This window comes from Dermochelys coriacea, chromosome 9 (genome assembly GCF_009764565.3).
Source record: "Dermochelys coriacea isolate rDerCor1 chromosome 9, rDerCor1.pri.v4, whole genome shotgun sequence".
NCBI lineage: Eukaryota > Metazoa > Chordata > Testudines > Dermochelyidae > Dermochelys > Dermochelys coriacea.
The window spans coordinates 287,811-310,271 of record NC_050076.1 but is presented as its reverse complement, the minus strand read 5'-3'; the positions used below and the strand labels follow the sequence as shown (position 1 = coordinate 310,271).

General features: G+C 46.3%; 1 protein-coding gene across 28 annotated transcripts in view; it reads left to right on the top strand.

Annotated features, from left to right (window-relative positions):
- DLG1 (discs large MAGUK scaffold protein 1) overlaps nt 1-22,461 on the top strand; it is a 465,475-nt gene that overhangs the window by 351,626 nt on the left and 91,388 nt on the right. For all 28 annotated transcript variants that reach the window (XM_043492521.1, XM_043492523.1, XM_043492520.1 and 25 more), the window contains one exon: nt 3,333-3,435. In XM_043492521.1, the coding sequence (XP_043348456.1) occupies nt 3,333-3,435 (103 nt within the window). The remainder of the gene's footprint in view (nt 1-3,332; nt 3,436-22,461) is intronic.

The following is a 22,461-nucleotide window of genomic DNA, read 5'->3' as shown; positions in this document are numbered from 1 at the left end:
TCCCTCAAATATCATTCATCATGTTCCATCTGCCAGAAGAAAGCTGGATACAGCTACCTCCAAGACAGTCAAAGTACCCAACAAAGTGGCTCACTGGAAAGCAGTACACCTCCTCCACTCTCCTCTCAGGATCCCCCTGCATTGTGTAGCAGTACCATTTGATGATACCAAATAACTTAGCAAACCTTCTCTTTTTTAGGACTGTCAAGCGATTAAAAAAATTAATAGCATTTAATCGTACTTTTAAACAATAATAAAATACCATTTATTTGAGTATTTTTGGCTGTTTTCTACATTTTCCAACGTATTGATTTCTATTAGAACACAGAATATAAAGTGTACTGTGCTCATTTTATATTTATTTTTGATTACAACCTAATACAAGTATTGTAGTACAATCTCTTTATAATGAAAGTTGAACTTACAAATGTAGAATTATGTACAAAAAATAACTGCATTCAAAAATAAAACAATGTAAAACTTTAGAACCTACAAGTCCACTCAGTCCTACTTCTGCCAATCACTCAGACAAACAAGTTTGGTTACAATTTGCAGGAGATAATGCTGCCCACATCTTGTTTACAATGTCACCTGAAAGTGAGAACAGGCTTTCGCATGGCACCATTGTAGCCATCATCGCAAGATATTTACGTGCCAGATGCGCTAAAGATTCATATGGGCCTTCGTGCTTCAACCACCATTCCAGAAGACATGCATCCATGCTGACAACAAGTTCCACCCGATAACAATCCAAAGCAGTGCGGACCGACGCATGTTCATTTTCGTTATCTGAGTCAGATGCCACTGGAGGAAGGTTGATTTTCTTTTTTGGTGGTTTGGGTTCTGTAGTTTCCACATTGGAGTGTTGCTCTTTTAAGACTTCTGAAAACATTCTCCACACCTTGTCCCTCTCAGATTTTGGAGGGCACTTCAGATTCTTAAACCTTGGGTCGAGTGCTGTATCTATCCGTAGAAATCTCACATTGGTACGTTCTTTGCTTTTTGTCAAATCTGCTCTGAAAGTGTTCTTAAAATGAACGTGTGCTGGGTCATCATCCGAGACTGCTATAACATGAAATATGTGGCAGAATGCAGGTAAAACAGAGCAGGGGGCATACAATTCTCCCCCAAGGAGTTCAGTCACAAATTTAATTAATGCACTATTTTTTTTAACAAACATCATCAGCATGGAAGCATGAAGGGGCATATGAATGTTTAACATATCTGGCACTTAAATACCTTGCAACACCAGCTACAAAAGTGCCATGCGAATGCCTGTTTTCACTTTCAGGTGACATTGTAAATAAGCAGTCAGCAGTATCTCCCATAAATGTAAACAAACTTGTTTGTCTTAGCAATTGGCTGAACGAGAAGTAGGACTGAGTGGACTTGTAGGCTGTAAAGTTTTACATTGTTTTGTTTTTGAGTGCAGTTATGTAACAAACAAAAATATCTACAAATTACACTTTCACAGTAAAGAGATAGCACTAGAGTACTTGTATACGGTGAATTGAAAAATAGTATTACTTTGGTTTATTGTTTTCAGAGTGCAATTATTTGTAATCAAAAATAATAATATAAAGTGAGCACTGTACACTTTAAATTTGTTAGTCTCTAAGGTGCCACAAGTACTGCTTTTCTTTTTGCGAATACAGACTAACACGGCTGCTACTCTGAAACCTGTGTTGTAATAGAAATCAATATATTTGAAAATGCAGAAAAACATCCAAAATATTTAATAAATTTCTATTGGTATTCTATTGCTTAACAGTGCAATTAATCACGTTTAATTTTTTTAATCGCAGTTAACTTTTTTGAGTTAATCATGTGAGTTAACTGCAATTAATGTACAGCCCTACTTTTTATATTTAAAAATTACTGTTTCAGTGCAGAGTATATAGACTGATTTTATTCCATAGGTGACATAATGGAGATGATTTGGATGATTCTTTTTTGCTTGGGAGGATGTTGGGGGAAGTTAGTATTGGGGTTGGAATATAGTAACTAAAATAGAAACTAAAATTCCTTGCTAATTTTGACACCACGATCTATTGCTTTTTGTAAGTTTTACATTCTTCTAATCTGAAAGTGTTTTCTTTTTATTAATATTGAAGGACCTAAGATTTTTGTACCTTTGCTCTGAAAATTAATATTCACCCTTAATTTATGGAATTAGTTGCAGGGGACAGTTATATTGTAAAATTTTAGTTATGTAAAAAAATGTAATTAAAGAAGGACTTGTATACTTAGGTTAGTGTCAGCTTTTCCATTATATATCCTTTTTTTTAAAGGGGTCATAGCAGCTGTAAAAAGTGCCTTTGGACTACTACAATGTGGCATAGAAAATCTAGAGCTTGAAGCATTTTTTTCTGATAATTTATAAATCTGCTTTGGCTACTTTATTAAAGTTCGCAAAAAGAAAAGGAGTACTTGTGGCACCTTAGAGACTAACAAATTTATTAGAGCATAAGCTTTCGTGAGCTACAGCTCACTTCAATGCATCCGATGAAGTGAGCTGTAGCTCACGAAAGCTTATGCTCTAATAAATTTGTTAGTCTCTAAGGTGCCACAAGTACTCCTTTTCTTTTTGCGAATACAGACTAACCCGGCTGCTACTCTGAAACCTTTATTAAAGTTGTACTGTATTTTGTACAACATGTCAAATGACTTCATGTTTAAATTGAACTTTTGGAGGTCATTACTTCATAATGTAGATTAATGCCTTTTAACTATTCTGAAATATAAGGATAGATGAAAATTGGTCAAGTTGGTTCTAGAGAACATTGGCAGCTTCACGAGATATGTGCAGCACCAAAAGTTACACTGTAGTCTTGATATCCTATCACCATTAAAAATGTGCAAATTATGAACTATCTAAACAACAAATGAATAAGACTCTCAAAAAGTATAATGCAGACTTGAATTCACACCAGGGGATGGAACCTGAGTTTTACATCCATTAAAAAGTCTGAAACTTATACATTTCAAGTTAAGGTGAATTGAAAAATACTATTTCTTTTGTTTTTTTACAGTGCAAATACTTGTAATCGAAAATAAATATAAAATGAGCACTGTACACTTTGTATTCTTTGTTGTAACTGAAATCAATATATTTGAAAATGTAGAAAACATCCAAAAATATTTAAATTATATTGTATTTTATTATTGTTTTACAGTGCAATTAATCATGATTAATTTTTTTAATCACTTGACAGCTCAATTTACTTCATATGAATTTTCACCCACTTGTGTATTAAAACAATGTTCTGTGATAAATTTCAATTAACATTATTGTTTACTCTGATAAATAGATATTTACATTTTATTTGTAGGTAAATGGTGTAGACCTTAAAGCTGCAACCCATGAACAAGCAGCGGCAGCCTTGAAGAATGCAGGCCAAGCCGTAACCATTATTGCACAATACCGTCCAGAAGGCAAGAGAATTCTTTCTATTCATATTATATCTGTATAACATAAAGGTTTTAAAAATTAACTTTTTATGGATGTCAAAGTTTTTTACAAGAAAACTTAGACCTGCTTTGAGGGAAGGAGAGAAATAAATGTAATTATCATTGACCTATTACTCCTGAGGGAATTCTGTGCCAAAAAATGTAAAAATTCAGTGCACAGTATTTTAAAATTCTGCGTATTTTTGTCAAAATAACACAATATAATCATGCCAGTTTCAATTATTTTGGTAATTTATTTCAAAATACCAGTTCAACAAGTATGACTGTAACACTACAGACAACTAAAAAAGATTCAAAAAATGTTTTTTCACTAATAGATTCCTTACTCTTCATATTAATACAGAACTTTGAGTAATAATTCATTTAAATTACAATACAGAAACGTATTTCCTGCATCCCTCAGAAGCAGTGCAAAGGCTTGAGGGAGTCGGGTAGTGGAGGAGCTGAGGGACAGGGAAGAAATTGCTGGAAAGGAGCCTGGGAGTGAACCCGGAGGGTTGTTGGGTGTGGGCAGGGAGAAGTATGGAACAGATTTTTGAAGGGGTGGAGGGGTGTGTGAGAGATTGTTAGGCAGTTGGAGATCCTCCTCCATGCAAACCTGGCTGACCCCTAGCTTCTCCCAATCAGTCAGGCACATCCATCCCCATCCTTGATCAGCCACCCTATCAACATGTGTCCCTGCACCCTCACTCAGCCACCTCCCTGTACCTGTGTGTCCCTGCTAGGGTTGCCAACTTTCTAATTCCTGAAAACTGAACACCCCTATCCCATCCCTTCCCCAGAGACCCCGTCCTCTTCTTCTGAGGTCCTGCCCCCTGCCCCATCTGGTCCACCCCACCCCCACCCATGCCCCTGTCACTCATTCCCCCATCCTCCGGGACTCACCCACCACCTGCAGAGCCAGGGTGGAAGGGGCTGATGTGGAGCCTGCCCAAGTGGGGCACGGCAGGGGTCAGTCTCCAGTGTAAGGGGCTGGGGTGGGGAAATCAGGGCACAGTGGAGTGGGGAGTGCAGTCCCTGGAGCATGGGGCAGGAGGGTCAGTCCCTGGAGCGAGGGGTCAGAGCACAGCAGCATGGGGGGCGGGGTCTGTCCCAGGAGCGAGGGGCCAGGTTGGGGAAATGGGGGCACAGGAGCAGGCTTGGTCCCTGGATTGAGGGGCTGGGAAGGGGAAATCAGGGCACAGCGGGGCAGGGGAGTCTCCGGAGCGAGGGACTGGGGTATGGGGGCAGACAACACACACACACACACACACACACACACACACACACACACACACACACACACACACACACACACACACACACACACACACCTCCCGGATGGTGCCGGTACCTACTTTGAAGCCTAGTCCAGGAGCCAGCCAGTTCTCTCCATCAGGCTGAGGGAAGGGAAGAGCAGCAGTTGCTAAGCAGAGCTGTTCTTCTAGGGTTCAGTAGCAGCTGCTGCTCTCCATCACCCTGGTGGTGGAGGCCAGTGATTGCAGGTAATCAGACTTCTAGCATCTGGTCAGCTGTGCTGACCAGATGCTACCAGTTTCCCTTTTCAACCAGAAGTTCCGGTGGAAAACAAGACACCTGGCAACCCTAGTCCCTGCATCCCACTCCCATTCATCCTCCACTCCAGTTTGTACCCCCAACTAGCCCTTCTGAACCCCAGTCTATGTGACACCCCCCGCAAAGCCCTGTGTGCCCTGCTCTTTCTGTCCCCACACCCCCGTGCCTCCTCACCTGGCCCTGCAGGCAGGGTGCTATGAGGAATGCAGATGCTACTATCTTCCTATCGGCTGCTGACTGCTATAGCTGGTGAGCAGTGAGCCAGCTTCCTCTGTTCTGGCACCACAGCAGCCCCTGGAGTTTCTGCAGCAGTATTTTCTGTGGAGGGAAAAAAAAATCTGCAGGAGACAAGAATTCTGTGTGCGCGCAGTGGCGCAAAATTCTCCCAGGAGTAATATATAGTCTGTTTTAGTTTCATACTTTGATCCCCATTGAGTCAACTGGCTCAGTTTAAAGTTGAATATTTCAACTTTGTGGCAAGGGAGTGGGGAGTCTAAATGCCACCCTTATCTGAGGCACTGACTGTGTGCATTCAACTGGCCTAAGGAGATTGTAAGGTTTTCATCCACTGCTTTTATTCTGGGCTGCCATTTTAATCTATCCAGCAGTTCGCCCTATTCCAGTTAATCAGCATCACCCCCCATTCTAGTGCAATCTCTGTAGGTGAATAGGCTTATCCCACTTCTGTAGGTACTCACTAATGTTTTGGGGGAGGGATAGATTTTCTTCTCTTTTATTCCCTCTACTCCCACCCCACCCCTCAAACACTGACATCCCTATGAAACTTTCGGCTTTTACCAGGAATAGTATGCATATCCTGAATATGTATGGTTTGTTAACATATGTCTGATTTCCCTACTTGAGCTGTGCTTCTCAATAACATTTGTACAAGAATAATTTTACTGAATAAGATAGCACATCAGTAGCATTCAGCTGTAAAATTAATACTTCAGGTGACCCTAAGTAGTCTTTTAGTGACGTGTTTTACTTCCTATATACACTGATGTATCCTAACCAGAAAAGTGATACTAACAAACAGGAAGACTAGGATTAAAACAGAAAAGGAGCTAAAAGTACCTTAGAAAGAGGCCACTTGTGTGAGGTTTTTAGTGAGCTTTTGCAAATGTAGCTTCGCGTAAATTTGCTTTTCCTTTAGATAAAAACACTCTCATTAGCATTTCTGCTTGCTTTTACCCCACTTTTCAGTAAAAGTAAGGTAGAGCAACATTCAAGTTATAAACGTACATCTGACGCTTCTGATAGCCCATTTATGGTGTGGTATTTAGTGCTGAAAGAATAGGCAGCAGTAAAGGAAAGAGAATATTTACTTATTAGTGTTCATTTAATTTAGCATGAAAGGAAAGTATTTTAGATCTGGTTTTTCAAATAAGATGGGGGACAACTACTTTCCTAGTGCTTGTATGGACAAAAGTGGCTGAGTTTTTTCAATCTTCAAATGTAATGTAATTTCCACTGTTAAAGTATAGCTGTCAAAAGACACTCTTTTGGTTCATAGGTGACCTTTATTTGTTTTCACTTACTGCTCCAAACATCAATTAACAACAAATGGGGGGAGTCTTAAAATAGCACTCAATTATATTTTTGTCTGTTTTTCAAAGAACTTTCCATAATTCAAAACAAGGACAAGGGTGCACCTGCCCGTGATATTTAAGGAATGATTTGACCTCCACTTCTTACTACATCAATAAGCATATGTGTATTATATGTAAGTATGGCTCCAGCTGGTTTTTAGTAACAGATGCTGAATAGCCTGGACACAGAGCAAGAGGATTCTAGACCTCCATAACTTCTCATTGAAACAGATTAACAAATTCAGTATGTCATGAGAGTTTGGAGGAAGTTTGAGACCTACTCAGAGATTTCCCTTTCGTTGTACATTACAAATTGTATGGTGAAGGAATGTTGATGCTTGTGGTAAAGCCCCACCATATTAGCCCTATGAGGAATTCCTAATGAGTCCTCCGCTGCTTTTGGGGAAAGCATTTGTCTTGGTTAGAAAAGCTTCAATAGGCTGAAAGCTAACAGATGAACCTTTGGAACAAACTGCCAAGGGAAATGATGGATTCTCCATTTCTGGCAGTCTTCAAGTCTGGATTGGATGCCTTTCTGGAAGATAGGCAAATGCAAGTTGTTGGGCTTAATGCAGGGATAACTCAGTGAAATTCTATCATCTGTGTTATACACAAGGCCAAGCTAGATGATCTAATGGATCCTTCTTGGCCTTAAAAATCTGGGAATCTATGAAATGTTCCTTGCTATAAACTCTCCAGGTATGGTCCCATTCTTAAGATCACTTGAACAAAATTCTAAGTTTGCTTTAAAAGCTGGAGAACAGACAAATCAATCCCTTTTCAAATCCTCACAGATTTTCCATCTTGACATAACTTTAGTAGTTCTTCAAGTGATTGCTCATGTGTATTCCAGAATAGGTGTGTGTGCTCACCATGTGCACCAGTGCTGGAAGTTTTTCCCCTACCAGTACCCATGGGGGGGGAGCGTGCCCTGCGACCCCTGGAGCGGTGCCTGCCTGGCGCAGTATAAAGGGAGCCGCGCACTCCCCCCACCCTCAGTCCCTTCTTGCCGCCAGTGAAGATGGGTTGGAACTGCTGTGCTCCAGCTTTGCTGTAGCTCGTCCCCAGAACTGTTAGTTTGTTCAGTGTTAGTACCTGTAGTTAGTTAGCTGTTTAGTCAGTGAGCCCAGGCCAGGGCATTCCCCACGGCCCAGGGTTTAAGTCGTGCGGCTCTTGTTGGCGTTCTATGCCAGGAAGTGACCTGCACGCAGTCTGTTGGCTCTGTTTGGGAGAAACCCATATCAGCGAAAGGTGCACGATTTGCAAGTCATTTAAGCCTCATACCAAAAGAGAAAGGGACATGAGGCTCCTGGCCATCCTGATGGAGTCGGCGCTGACCCCAACTCCAGCACGCCGCTCTGAACCGGCACCGCGGCGTCGGTACGCGTCGACCCTCTGGTGCCATCAACCAGTCAGCACCACTCCCCCTCTGCAGGGCAAGACAAGAGGGCCAGGAAGACTCCCTCTTCGCAGCGGCACTGAGGGAAGTCTGAGACAGAGGCTAGGCCCATCTCAGGCAGTTCTCGATCCCCACCAGGCCCCAAGCCTCCGACTCTCGTTGAGCGGAGTAGCCCAGTCCCTTCGGAATAGGCCTCTCAAGATGTCCGGATGCCTTCCACACCTGAAGCCCTCCAGGGGCCCGGGACCTTATGTCCATGCCGGTGCCCGGAGCGCCGCCGATGTCGGCCCCATGCTCCAGAGGCAAGCCGCCACTGGTATTTCCACAGTCATCTCTAGCCCAGTACCAGTCTCAGTCGAGGGAACGTTCCCGATGCCGTTCACCGCCCAGCAACTGCTCAGGGCAGAGTCCATGTGGATCTCCCTCGACGCCAAACAGACTGCCCGGCTGGGTTCCATCCAGCTGGGACTCTCGGCACCGCTCATCTTCAAGGAGCGAATATCGACTGGACCGCGGCAGGTGTCGCCAATGGTCCTCGTCTTGGAGAGGGCACTGCATTTGGTCACAGTATAGTTGTCGACACCGTTCCCACTCGGACTCCTGCTCCAAGTCTCTGCCAAGACATCGCAGCCCCGGGCATTGGTCGCCGGTATCTCACCGTTGCGGGTCCACCCGTCAAGGCTGTTCACGGAGCAGCTGTTACCATCGGTATCAGTCCTCCATGTCGAGATTGCGGTCCCGTGACTGTCATAGATCCCGGCACTGCCGCTCCTTCCAGGCCAGTGACAGCAATAGATATTACGCCAGCCCGGTCTCCAGTCATAACCATCCCTCAATGGGCCAGGCCAGCCAACCCAAACAGCTGGCCCCGCCGGTGCCACAGCAGGTGAGAGCCCACTCGGTGGCCAGAGCTTCAGAGGCATCGTCGGCCTCCCTCTCCAGACCCCCAAGAAAGGAGTCAGTGGGACATGCATCCTCAGCACCGTGCCCAGAGTCCGACCAGGTGATGGACCCGCCGGTGCCGGACGACATCCAGAGCACCCCACCGGCCTCCTCGCTCCACCCAGGGGAGGCAACTGTGGCTCCGCCCCGCAGGAGGACTTCAGGGCCTACTAAGAACTCTTAAAGAGGGTGGCAGCAAGCCTCCACCTCCAAATAGAGGAGATGGAGGAGCCCTCAGACTCCCTGTTTAACGCGTTGTCCCCGTCAGCACCGGGTAGGGTGGCCAAGATTTCAAATGCCCTGTGGCAAACACCGGCCTCGTTGGCCCCCATCTCTAAAAAGGCAGAACGCAAGTACTTTGTACCCACTGAAGGGCATGAGTACTTGTATACCCATCCATAGGGAATGGCAGGGTCAGCCAGCCCCGACCCCAAAGAACAAAGACTCTCGGAGACTGGACTCTTTTGGAAGGAAAATTTATTCGTCTTTGAGCTTCCAGTTACAAGTGGCAAACCATCAGACTCTCCTGGGCTGTTACAAATTCATTCTGTGGGGCTCCCTGCCCAAGTTTGAGGACTCCCTCCAGGAGCACAATAGGAAGGAGTTCAAAGTGTTAGTGGAGGAAGGGGCAGCAGCCACTAGGGCGTCTCTGCAGGCAGCCTTGGATGCTGCGGACACGGCCGCACGATCAATGGCCTCCGCGGTATGCATGAGACGGGCATCATGGCTCATACTCTCTGGGCTGTCCAGCAAGGTGCAGTCTTCCATGCAGGATCTCCCGTTTAACAGGAAAGCTCTGTTTGCAGAGGAAACAGATACAAGGCTGCATGGCATGAAAGACTCCCGCACGACCCTCCAGACTCAGGGCCTCTGTGTCCTGGCTCCAGCAAAATCTAAGTTCAAGTCGCAGCAGACTCCCACCCAGGCCGCTCTCCATAAGAAGCTGCGGGACTATAAGAGTCGCCCTCAGAGGCAGTCTCGGCCTGCCCCCCCAGCCTGGGTCCTCCCAAGAGCAAGCATGCAGGGGAAAGGCGTTTTTGACGGGGTGCTTGGGGGCACCCCGCCAGTCCTCACCAGGGATCCAATAAAGCTACCCTTCTCCAACCGGTTGCATACTTTCCTCCCGGAATAGTCACGGCTAACCTCGGTCCGATGGGTCCTCAACACCATCTCCTGGGGTTACACCCTCCAGTTTACTTCCTCCCCACCCAACCACCCCCATCCCTCTTGGGGGCCCCTCGCATGAAGCTCTGCTTGAGCAGGAGATGGGCCGGCTCCTAGGACTAGGAGTGATAGAGGCAGTGCGCAAGGAGTACATGGGCAAGGGCCATGGACCATTATTTTCTTATCCCAAAGGCCAAAGGGGTGCTCAGGCCCATTCTGGACCTGCGAGGTCTGAACCAGTGCATGGTCTCCCTGGCCTCCATCATCCCCTCCCTAGATCCCGGGGACTGGTATGCTGCTCTCAATCTAAAGAATGCGTACTTCCACATCCACATATTGGAGGGGTAAAGGCGCTTCCTCCGTTTTGTGGTGAGACAGAATCATTACCAATTCACGGTCCTCCCATTTGGTCTGTCTGCTGCCCCTAGGCTGTTTACAAAATGCATGTCGGTGGTAGCGGCCTACCTCAGATGACTGGGGATCCAGATATTTCCCTATCTGGATGATTGGCTTGTCAAGGGCACCTCCTGGTCGCAAGTGAGGAATCACGTGGTGCTCCTCCTGTCTACATACACCACATTGGGCCTGTTGGTAAACAACACCAAGTCCACATTAGTCCCTGTCCAATGCAGAGAGTTTATCGGGGCACTCCTGGACGCAGGGTCGGCCAGGGCCTCTCTCCCGCCAGACAGATTTGAGACACTAAAAGGTCTCATCAACTTGGCCACAAGGTTCCTGGTGACAACAGCCAGAGTTTGCCTGCAACTCTTGGGTCACATGTCGGCATGCATATACGTGGTCCGTCATGCCAGATTCAGGATGAGGCTCCTCCAGCTCTGGTTGGCCTCAAAGTTCTTCCAGGCCACGAACAGGATGGACAACGTCCTCACCGTGCCAGACTCTGTGATCACCTCCCTACGGTGGTGGTCTGCCCCAAACAACATGCTCCAAGGGGTCTGGTTCAGGGACAGGGCCCCGTCGTTGGAGCTGGTGTCCGATGCGTCGGACCTGGGTTGGGGGGCCCATGTGGGGAACTTTCAGACCCAAGGCCTGTGGTCGGTTCAAGACTTAACCCTACATATAAACGTCAAGGAGCTCAGGGCAGTGCGGCTGGCATGCATGGCCTTCCACTCGCACTTGGAGGGCAAGGTAGTCAGGGTCCTCACGGACAACACGGCCTCTATGTTCTATATCAACAGGCAAGGCGGGGCCCAATCCTCTGCCCTCTGCCACAAAGCCCTCAGGCTGTGGGATTTCTGTATTGCCCACAACATCCACTTGAAGGCCTTCCACCTGCCGGGCGCCAGGAACGAGAGGGCAGATCGCTTCAGCAGGGACTGTTCCTTGCAACATGAGTGGTCCCTCCACCCAGAAGTGGCCCACTGGCTCTTCTGAAGGTGGGGAACTCCCCAGGTGGACCTATTCATGATTCAGCAAAACCAGCAGTGCCCCCAGTTCTGCTCCAGGACCAGGGCCACCTCCTCCATCCCAACCTAGCAGCGCTTCAGCTCACGGCGTGGTTGCTTAGTGGTTAGGCAGAGAGCAAAGGATGTGCTCAGAACAGGTTCAGCATGTCCTCCTTGAAAGTAGATGGCCCTCCATTCACTGCGCTTATCTGGCGAAGTGGTCCCATTTCTCTAGGTGGGCGGCGGACCAGGGTGTCTTCCCAGTGGCCACCCAAATCCAGTTTATCCTTGATTACTTCCTCCATATGAGAGCTCAGGGCCTGGCGCTCTCATCAGTCAAGGTGCACCTGGCAGCCATATCGGCCTTCCATCCGCCAGTGCAAAAGCACACGGTATTTTCCCATGCTATGACTGGCCAGTTCCTTAAGGGTTTGGACCGTCTTTTTCCGTATTCTAGACCCCCGATCCCACAGTTGGACCTAAACCTGTGTTGACTCCTCTCATGGGGCCCCTGTTTGAACCACTGGCCAGGTGCTCCTGGTTTCACCTCTCGTGAATGGTGGCCTTCCTGGTTGCAATCACGTCAGCCAGGCAAGTCTCGGAGCTCAGGGCCGTGACCTCCGAGCCGCCGTACACGGTCTTTCATAAGGGCAAGATCCAGCTCCTCTCACACCCCGCGTTCCTCCTGAAGGTGGTCACCGCCTACCACGCGGGTCAGGACATTTTTCTACCAGTCCTCTGCCCCAAGCCTCATGCGTCCAGTGAGGAGCACCGTCTCCACATGCTTGATGTGCTGTGGGCTCTGGCTTGCTACCTCGAGCGGGCCAAGCCATTCAGAAAGTCCTTGCAACTGTTCGTCGCCTCAGCTGAGCACACGAGGGGCCAGCCGATTTCCACTCCACGGCTTTCCAGTCGGATCACTTTGTGCATTCACTCCTGTTATGAGCTGGCGGGTGTCCCCCCACCACCCATTGTGAGAGCACACTCAACTCGGGCACAGGCCTCGTCGACTGCCTTCATGGCCAATGTCCCCATCCAGGACATCTGTAGGGCCGCCACTTGGTCTTCAGTTCGCACGTTCACCTCGCACTATGTGATCATTTCCCAAACCAGGGATGACGCCAGGTTTGGCAGGGCTGTCCTCCGTCCTGGGAACTTGTGAACTCCTACCCACCTCCAACAGATATAGCTTGGAATCACCTATTGTGGAATACACATGAGCAATCACTCGAAGAAGAAAAGACAGTTACCTTTTCTGTAACTGATGTACTTCGAGATGTGTTGCTCATGTCTATTCCACATCCCGCCCTCCTTCCCCTCTGTGGGAGTTGTCTGGCAAAAAGGAACTGAAGGTTGGGGGAACGCGCAGCTCCCCTTATACCGTGCCAGGCAGGAGCCACTCCAGCGGTCACGAGGGGTGCTCCTCCCCTACGGGTACTGCTAGGGGAAAAACGTCCAGCACTGGTGCACATGACAAGCACGCATGCCTATTATGGAATAGACATGAGCAACACATCTCAAAGAACACCAGTTATGGAAAAGGTAACTGTCTTTTCTAACAAGCATGCCTTAATTTGTCTCTATGGAGTCAGTGTGCAATTTCCCTCACTTTCAAAATTAATTTTTAACAAACATTACAATTATTCAGTGCGGTATTGAGAGTGGCTGAAAGTCATCAAGGAAAGTAATAGAGCCCAAGACGCTTTTCTAGTTGCAAAATCAGCAGGCTCCCTACCTGGCTCCGTGTCTCTTTGGAAGTGGCGACATCCCCCTCGCTCATCTCCTAGGCGGAGGCACGCCCAGAGCACCAGCTTCGCAGCTCCCATTGTCCAGGAACCACAGGAGCTGTGGGGGCGGTGCCTCCAGGCGGAGGCAGTGCGCAGAGCTGCCTGGCCATGCCTCCGCACTTATGGGGAGCCCCCCAGATAAGCGCTGCCCAGAGCCTGCCTCACCCTGTCCCGTGCCTCTGTCCCCTCCCACACCCAAACTCTGCTGCTGCTGGGGTGTGGGCGGTGGCCTGAGACTGCCTCAGCAGCGGCCAGTGCAACTGGCGCAGGGGCTTCCTGAGCTGACCCAGGCCAGGTGCACAAGCCGCTGCAGAAGTCACAGAAAGTCACTGAATGTGTGACTTCCGTGACAAACTCACAGCCTTAACCTTCATCAATGGATCATTCCCCATCCACTTCACAAGCTGTATAGTCTTACCGTGACATCTCTTCTGTTGGCTCCGGAAAGGCCACACACCATCCTATTGTTGTCTGCCTATCCCTGTTGATACTAAAACCTGCAAAAAAGTAGGATATGGTCCTGCCTTGCAATATACATGTGATTTAGTCACACCCACATGCAAAAGTAAGATTACTCTGTTAAAGCAATACCAGTTTTCACATGAATGCTCAAAAGCACCTTCTCACTGAGGCCTCTTTCCCCACTTTCTGTACCCAGCTGCTTCAGGAGTACTGCTGTTCCTGAAAATGCTACAAGAATTATTTAAATGGGCAAAATTGGCTTCTTCATTCTACTGGACTGTTTTGGCTGAAATGTTCCAAAAACTCACCTTTCATGCAAGGACTAAGCCCTGAAAATTAAGCCAGATAGATGAAAGTTCTGAGTAACTAAAAACGGGATGAAGATGGAAATGCAGAGACCACATATTAACTAGAGTTGTTGTTACTGTTCCTACTAAATCAGTGGTGGGCAAACTTTTTGGCCTGAGGGCCATATCAGGGTTGCAAAACTATATGGAGGGCCAGGTAGGGAAGGCTGTGTCTCCCCAAACAGACTGGCCGCCGCCCCCTATCCACCTCCTCCCACTTCCTGCCCCCTGACTGCCCCCCTTAGAACTCCCGATCCATCCAACCCACCCCCGCTACTTGTCCCCTGACCGCCCCCTCCTGGGACCCCACCCTCTATCCAACCGCCTCTTCTCCCTGTTCCCTGACTGCTCCGCCCCCTCTCTACACCCCCGCCCCCTGACATGCCCCCTGGGACTCCCACGCCTATCCAACACCCCCGTTCCCTGACTGCTCCCCAAGAACATCTGCTCCATCCAACCCCCCCTCCCATTCCCTGTCCCCTGACTGCCCCAACCCCTATCCACAACCCCGCCCCCAACAGGCCCCCCAGGACTCGCATGCCTATCCAGCCCCCCCCCGTTCCCCATTCCCTGACTGCCCACCCCAGAACCTCCACCCCATCGAACTGCTCCCTGTCCCCTGACTGCCCTCGGGGACCCCTCGCTCCCCGCCCCCTTATCATGCTGGAGAAAGCCATGCCGTCGCGCGGTCCGGCAGGAGTGGTGGGCCAGAGCGCTGGCAGCGCAGCACACTGAGGCTGCAGGGAGGGGAAACAGCGGGGGAAGGGCCGGGGACTAGCCTCCCCAGCCAGGAGCTTAAGGGTTGGACAGGACAGCCCCGCAGGCCATAGTTTACCCACCTCTGTACTAAATACATGTGCGTAATTTAGCTATTACTATTAGTGAGTTATTGCATGTGCTTTTTGGATAAGGCCCAAAGGCCCCAAGTCTAAGCAGAGCTACTGGCCAAAGTAAGAATGTAGTAATACTCCAATAGTGAAAGAGCTGTCATCAGGTACCTATTACGTAGTGTTCATGTAAAAGTGTTTTTCTGTTTGCAGTTCTACTGAACAGGTCGACCTCATTTCTAAAAGATAAATAAGACTGTTAAGTGATCTGATTAGTTGACCATTCTTAGGTGTTTGATGGATCAGTGTGTGATTAAGAGAAGGATCAAAGTGCTAGAGAGGAGATTGGAAGGTGGTGTATTGTAAAACTGCATTTAAAATTGCGTTATTCACATAGCTGGACAACATCTCTCTTTTGGATTTTTTATCTCTCTGTATTAGATGCAAAATGTATTCAGAGTCCAATTTAAATGTTTAGTCAAAATCACTGATTGATTCAATTCACAATGTTGCTGATGAAGACAGATATTCTGTTTTTCTTTCCCTGCAGAATTAGATAAAATTGTCACATACTAGCCAGAAGGTATCTGTATTCTAAAGTCTGCATTGTAGTGAGCAATGTTTGAGAGATCTGCTAAATCTGTGCTATATTTTATCATCATTTTAAAATAATTAACTTTATATGTTTCATGCCTACCTTACCTTGCCAAATGCTTCATGAAGTGGACGGGTTATTATTATTGGGTATTATATTTTATTGGGCATTAGCTTGATTCTGTCGGATTTTACCGAATTCATGTATGTATGCGAGTGCTCGTTTTAAAAAAAAAATACTATTGCCTTTGAAATTTGGTCCAGGCATAGTCTTATGTATGAAGTTAAATGAAACAACTGAATCCTGTTCTCTGGAAATTAGTATTTAATTCATATGTGAATTTCCTAAAGTTGTTTCATCTGCAGATGCTCTGAAATATCTTGCATACACTCCTTAAGACTCTAATCAAAGTAGCACAAAGCCAATAGCACTTTAGCAAAATTAAGGAGATCCAAGTATTTGTTGTACATCAAATGATTTAACTTCACTCACTTTAGGTTATGAAACTGTTAATTCCTACATATTAAAACTAGATGGAAAGACTGATGTGTTCATTAACTGAAACACATTCTCTAAAATATTGCAGTTTACACTGCTCTTAGGTACGCAATTCGCAGTTTCCCCTTATTTTCCTGTTTATTATACTTGGTTCTGTTAATTTTTGAGTAATCCAGATTAGTCAGTTAGTGAGACAGATTTGAAAGGTACTTCAAGAATAGAGGGTTCTGTTAAAAATAGTCCTGCCAGACAAAGGTATAAGAAGGCTTACTATGTTTTAACCTTTTCGAATGTCATTTTCTACACTATTTTTTTAATTTGTTAGTCTCCTTATTTTTAAATACATTTTGGCCTTTAACAAAGTACAAATGCAGTTATGAAAAAGTGTAGTAAACATCATTTTAGCAGTGTACAGGTATCTCTTCTCAGTTTGAAACTGAAAGGTGCTTGGAAACACTTCCTGAGAAGATGAAAATGTCATTCTCATAATCTGTTCCGAACCTACTGGCCCAGCCTTTCTAATCACTCACTGTAACCTCAGTAGGTGCAGTTTGCAGCTTTCATGCATACTAACAAGTCTCCTGTGTATGTGGAATCTATAGTTGTCTCTTATGTTCATTTGATGTGTTAATATAGAAGCACTAAGTATCCATGCAAAGAAATTAATTGCTCCTAGAAAATTACAGTAAAACTTGTTTTTGAACTGATCCACAAATATTTTAAAAGTAATTTTGTCTGGGTAGTTATAAAATACCTCCTGTGGTATCTAGATACTGTGTAGGTAAAAGATTGTTTTCAAATATACTAGTCCTTAATTAGCAAATATTATCTAAGAATATTAAAGTAGGAGTTATTTATTTTTATGAAAATATACTTCCCTAAGCAATACCCCCATTAAAAACCTTCCTGACACTAAACTAAAATTTGCAAACAAAAAAAGTTGTAAAAGAATAATTAATAGCAAAAGTAGGTTTCAAAAAAGTATAGTAAAAGCTCCAAACCAATATGACTTACTTTACAAAAATTATACGCCTTAGAACAAAAAAAAAAAACTTTAGAATATCTGGAAAAGAACACTGAAGTGATCCATTTTACCATATAATCCTTTACCACTCGCTCTCACCTGACCCAATGTACACTTCCATGCAAACCTAACAGTGCCCCCTAAAATTAGTAAAATATACACAACAATAAAAATGGATAACTAGTAAGAGAATATTGTAAATGGATCTCTTGGAGATGTGATTTTATAATCACCTAATAATTTATTTTGACTTTTGCATAAACTTTTATATTTTTATTGATGGGGTCAGATTCTCAACTTTTTAAAAACATTTTTAATGGTGAATTATCCTCTACCTCCCTGCCCCCTCAGCCCAAATAAACATCAGAAGTTTAAATCTGTTTGGCATATAAGATTCATAGCAAGGGATCCCTGTTCTGATAGATCTAATGACGTCCATTAAAGTGGGGTTCTCCCCTCTAAGACTTTAGGAAAGGCTTGAGGGACTTGGAGAAAAGGAGAAGGAAAAAGAGGGGGGAAGCTTTTATCTGTATCTGAACATTTTCAGCTCTCCGGGCTTAGTATGAATAAGAATCTCTACTTCTTCATGTCCCCCTGCTCCCAGATCCCTGCATACCCTTCCATGCCTCCCCCATCATCTGAACTACCGTCCATGCTCCCAATCCCTTTCAGGTCCTTCATTCCTCATTATCTCCCAGGCTGATGCACCCGACTGTCAGAATCCCCTTTCCAGGATAAATTAATTGGCAACTTGTCTCTTCTCCCTAGTCCATGTTTCTCACAGTCCACTGCCCCTTCACCATGTACCTCTACATTTCCCCATCTAAGAACATAAGAATGGCCATACTGGGTCAGACCAAAGGTCCATCCAGCCCAGTATCCTGTCTGCCGACAGGTTCGCTCTCTCTGGGGCACCTGGCATTGGCCACTAACAGGTAATGATCAAGTGATCTCTCTCCTGCCGTCCATCTCCACCCTCTGACAAAGAGAGGCTAGGAACACCGTTCCTTACCCATCCTGGCTAATAGCCATTAATGGACTTAACCTCCATGAATTTATCTAGCTCTTTTAAACCCTGTTATAGTCCTAGCCTTCACAACCTCTTCAGGCAAGGAGTGCCACAGGTTGACTGTGCGTTGTGTGAAGAACTACGTCCTTTTATTTGTTTTAAACCTGATGCCCATTAATTCCATTTGGTAGCCCCTAGCTCTTATATTATGGGAACAAGTAAATAACTTTTCCTTATTCACTTTCTCCACACCACTCATGATGTTATATACCTCTATCATATCCCCCCTTAGTCTCCTCCTTTCCAAGCTGAAAAGTCCCAGCCTCTTTAATCTCTCCTGAGATGGGACCCATTCCAAACCCCTAATCATTTTTGTTGCCCTTCTCTGAACCTTTTCTAATGCCAGTATATCTTTTTTGAGATGAGGAGATCACATCTGTACATAGTATTCAAGATGTGGGCGTACCGTAGATTTATATAAGGGCAATAAGATACTCTCCATCTTATTCTCTGTCCCTTTTTTAATGATTCCTAACATCCCATTTGCTTTTTGACTGTCACTGCACACTGCGTGGACGTCTTCAGAGAACTAGCCACGATGACTCCAAGATCTCTTTCTTGATTAGTTGTAGATAAATTAGCCCCCATCATATTGTATGTATAGTTGGGGTTATTTTTTCCAGTAAGCATTACTTTATATTTATCCACGTTAAATTTCATTTTCCGTTTTGTTGCCTAATCACTTAGTTTTATGAGATCTTTTTGAAGTTCTTCACAGTCTGCTTTGGTCTTAATTATCTTGAGCAGTTTAGTATCATCTGCAAACTTTGCCACCTCACTGTTTACCCCTTTCTCCAGATCATTTATGAATAAGTTGAATAGGATTGGTCCTAAGACTGAACCTTGGGAACACCACTAGTTACCCCTCTCTATTCTGAAAATTTACCATTTATTCCTGCTGTTCCTCCTCTGCACACTCCACATCCACAATCCATCTCTGAAATCAGTAGCAGGTCATTGTATAAACATTTTCAACCTTGCTCAGTATGTGCTTGGAAAGAGACCTGTACACATGTGACAGAGGCCATAACCCCAGGTAACAGAAAAAACAATAGAAAAAAGGAACATACCGCATCTTGCCACTTGAAAGTTTGCACTCCTCCACACATAGGATTTCTCCACCTCAGTCTAATGTCCTGGGGCTTGGACAATGCAATAGTAGCTGACATTTAAAGTTCTTATTTCAGTGGTTGCAGACATGTATTCCACTCAGGTGTGCATACACCCAGTGCACCAAAGCTGGAGAACTTTGCCTAGTAGTGAACCATCTGGTCCTAATGGCAGACAACCTCAAGAGTCACCAGCTGGATGGGACTCCACTTCAGTGCCAGGAAGTGTGCCTCCCTGCATATCGATGGCAGTAGAAGGGATTCGGTACAGGTGACGCCATTTCAGATCCAGGGTGAACCCATGATCGTCCTTGAGGACGGGCAAGCATACCAACATCTCGGCACACTGACGGGTTTCAGCATCCAGCAGACTCCTGAGGATACCATCACAGAGATCCTACGAGATGTGGCCAGGATCAACTCCTCTGTACTGGCACTATGGCAGAAGATCAACGCCTTGAATAGCTTCCTGATCCCCCATATCTCATTCGTCCTGGGGGGCTCTGCCATGGCAACGGTACCTCTGAACAAGGCAGACAACACCATCCAGCAGCTGGTGAAGAAGTGGATTTTCTTCCCCAGAGGGCCAGCAATGAACTGGTGTACATCTCGCACAGGCATGGTAGCACCAACTTCCCTCGAATGGGTGATCTGTGCGACATTGCCATGTTCATTCACACCTTCTGACCTGCCTGGATGCCACAGTGAGGAACATTGCAGAGAGTGCTCTTCAGGATGCAGTCAAGAAGCAAATCACCAGGACCCCCTCCAACAAAGATGTCGCTACCTACCTGAGCGGCTCACTGGAAGGTGAATTTGGAAGAGACGGGGAGACTTTGCTTTGCTCTGGACTCATGCCCACAACACTACGTGACAACTGAAGAAGAGTATCATAGAAGATTAGGGTTGGAAGAGACCTCAGGAGGTCATCCAATCCAGTCCCCCTGTTCAAAGCAGGACCAACACCAAATCATCCCAGCCAGGGGTTTATCAAGTGATCAAGAGATTCCACCACCACCCTAGGTAACGCATTCCAGTGCTTCACTACCCTCCTAGGGAAATAGTGTTCTGAATATCCAACCTAGACCCCCCCCCACTGCAACTTTAGACCATTACTCCTTGTTCTGTCATCTGCCACCGCTGAGAACAGCTGAGCTCCAATCTCTTTGGAACCCCCCCCTTCAGGTAGTTGAAGGCTGCTATCAAATCCGCCCTCACTCTTCTCTTCTGCAGACTAAACAAGCCAGGTTCCCTCAGCTTTTCCTCGTAAGTCATGTGCCCCAACCCCTGATCATTTTCGTTGCCCTCCGCTGGACTTTTTCCGATTTGTCCACATCCTTTCTGTAGTGGGGGGGCCCAAAACTGGACACAGTACTCCAGATGTGGCCTCACCAGTGCCGAATAGAAGGGAATAATCACTTCCTTCAATCTGCTGGCAGTGCTTCTACTAATGCAGCCGAACATTATACTTCTTGGTAATAAGGGCACACTGTTGACTCATATCTAGCTTCTCATCCACTGTAATCCCCAGTCCTTTTCTGCAGAACTGCCGTTTAGCAAGTCAGTCCTCAGCCTGTAGCTGTTCATGGGATTCTTCCATACTAAGTGCAGAACTCTGCACTTGTCCTTGTTGAACCTCATCAGATTTCTTTTGGCCGAGTCCTCCAATTTGTGTAGGTCACTCTGGACCCTATCCCTACCCTCCAGTGTATCTACCTCTCCCCCCAGTTTAGTGTCATTCACAAACTTGCTGAGGGTGCAGTCTATCCCGTCATCCAGATCATAGATAAAGATGTTGAACAAAACCAGCCTCAGGACCAGGCCCTGGGGCACTCCACTTGATATTGGCGGCCAACTAGACATCGAGCCATTGATCACTACCCATTGAGCCCGACAATCTAGCTAGCTTTCTATCTACCTTCTAGTCCATTTATCCAATCCATCTTTTTTTAACTTGCTGGCAAGAATACTGTGGGAGACCATATCAAAAGCTTTGCTAAAGTCAAGGAATAACGCATCCCCTGCTTTCCCCATATCCACAGAGCCATTTATCTCATCCTCGAAGGCAATCAGGTTGGTCAGGCATGACTTGCCCTTGGTGAATCCATGTTGACTGTTCCTGATCACCTTCCTCTCCTCCAAGTGCTTCAAAATGGTTTCCTTGAGGACCTGCTCAATGATTTTTCCAGGGACTGAGGTGACGCTGACTGGTCTGTAGTTCCCTGGGTTCTCCTTCTTCCCTTTTTTAAAGATGGGCACTGTATTTGTCTTTTTCCAATCATCCGGGACCTCCCCCGATTGCCATAAATCTTCAAAGATAATGGCCAATAGCTCTGCAATCACATCAGCCAATTCCCTCAGCACCCTCAGATGCATTAGATCTGGACCCATGGGCTTGTGCATGTCCAGCTTTTCTAAATAGTCCTTAGCCTGTTCTTTCACCAATGACGTCTGCTCACCTCCTCCTCATACTGTGTTGCCCAGGACAGCAGTGTAGGAGCTGACCTTGTCTGTGAAGACCAAGGCAAAAAAAGCATTGACTACTTTAGCTTTTTCCACATCATCTGTCATTACGTTTCCTCCCCCATTCATTAAGGGTCCCACACTTTCCCTGACCTTTTTCTTGTCTGCCACTGGACGTGGTTTCTTGTATTGGCTGTCACTGGACGTGGTGCAAGGAACGCCAGGAGCTGGGAGTCTTGGTGCCATAGATGAAGAATACAAATTATACTATCATCACTCCGAGAGCTAGAACCATGCTGGAGAGGACCCTGAAGAGTGCCATCCTCTGCCAATACATGGAAAAACTGAAATGGAAGCCAGACCAGGGCAAGGCGTTTGAGGTGACATGCAAGTGGGACGCCAGCAACCACTTCCTCTCTGGTAGCAGTTTCACCTTATTTGCCGACTGGAGGTTCATCCACAGTGCCTGGCTCAATGCGTCCCATTCGAGAGCTTGGCAGCTGTGACACAACGCATTCCAAGATCTCCTGGCCAGAGCCATCCCACCACCTGTGGGGAAGGTTATCATAAACTCCGTCATCCCCGGAACCGACAGCCAACTGCAACCGGACATCATCATCACCAACAAGGACCGGAAGAAGATCATCTTGGTGGACATCACAGTGACGTTCGAGAACAAGACCCCAGCCTTCCATGATGCCAGAGTTTGAAAGGTAGAGAAATATGCCCCGCTGGCCAAAACCTTGAGGGCT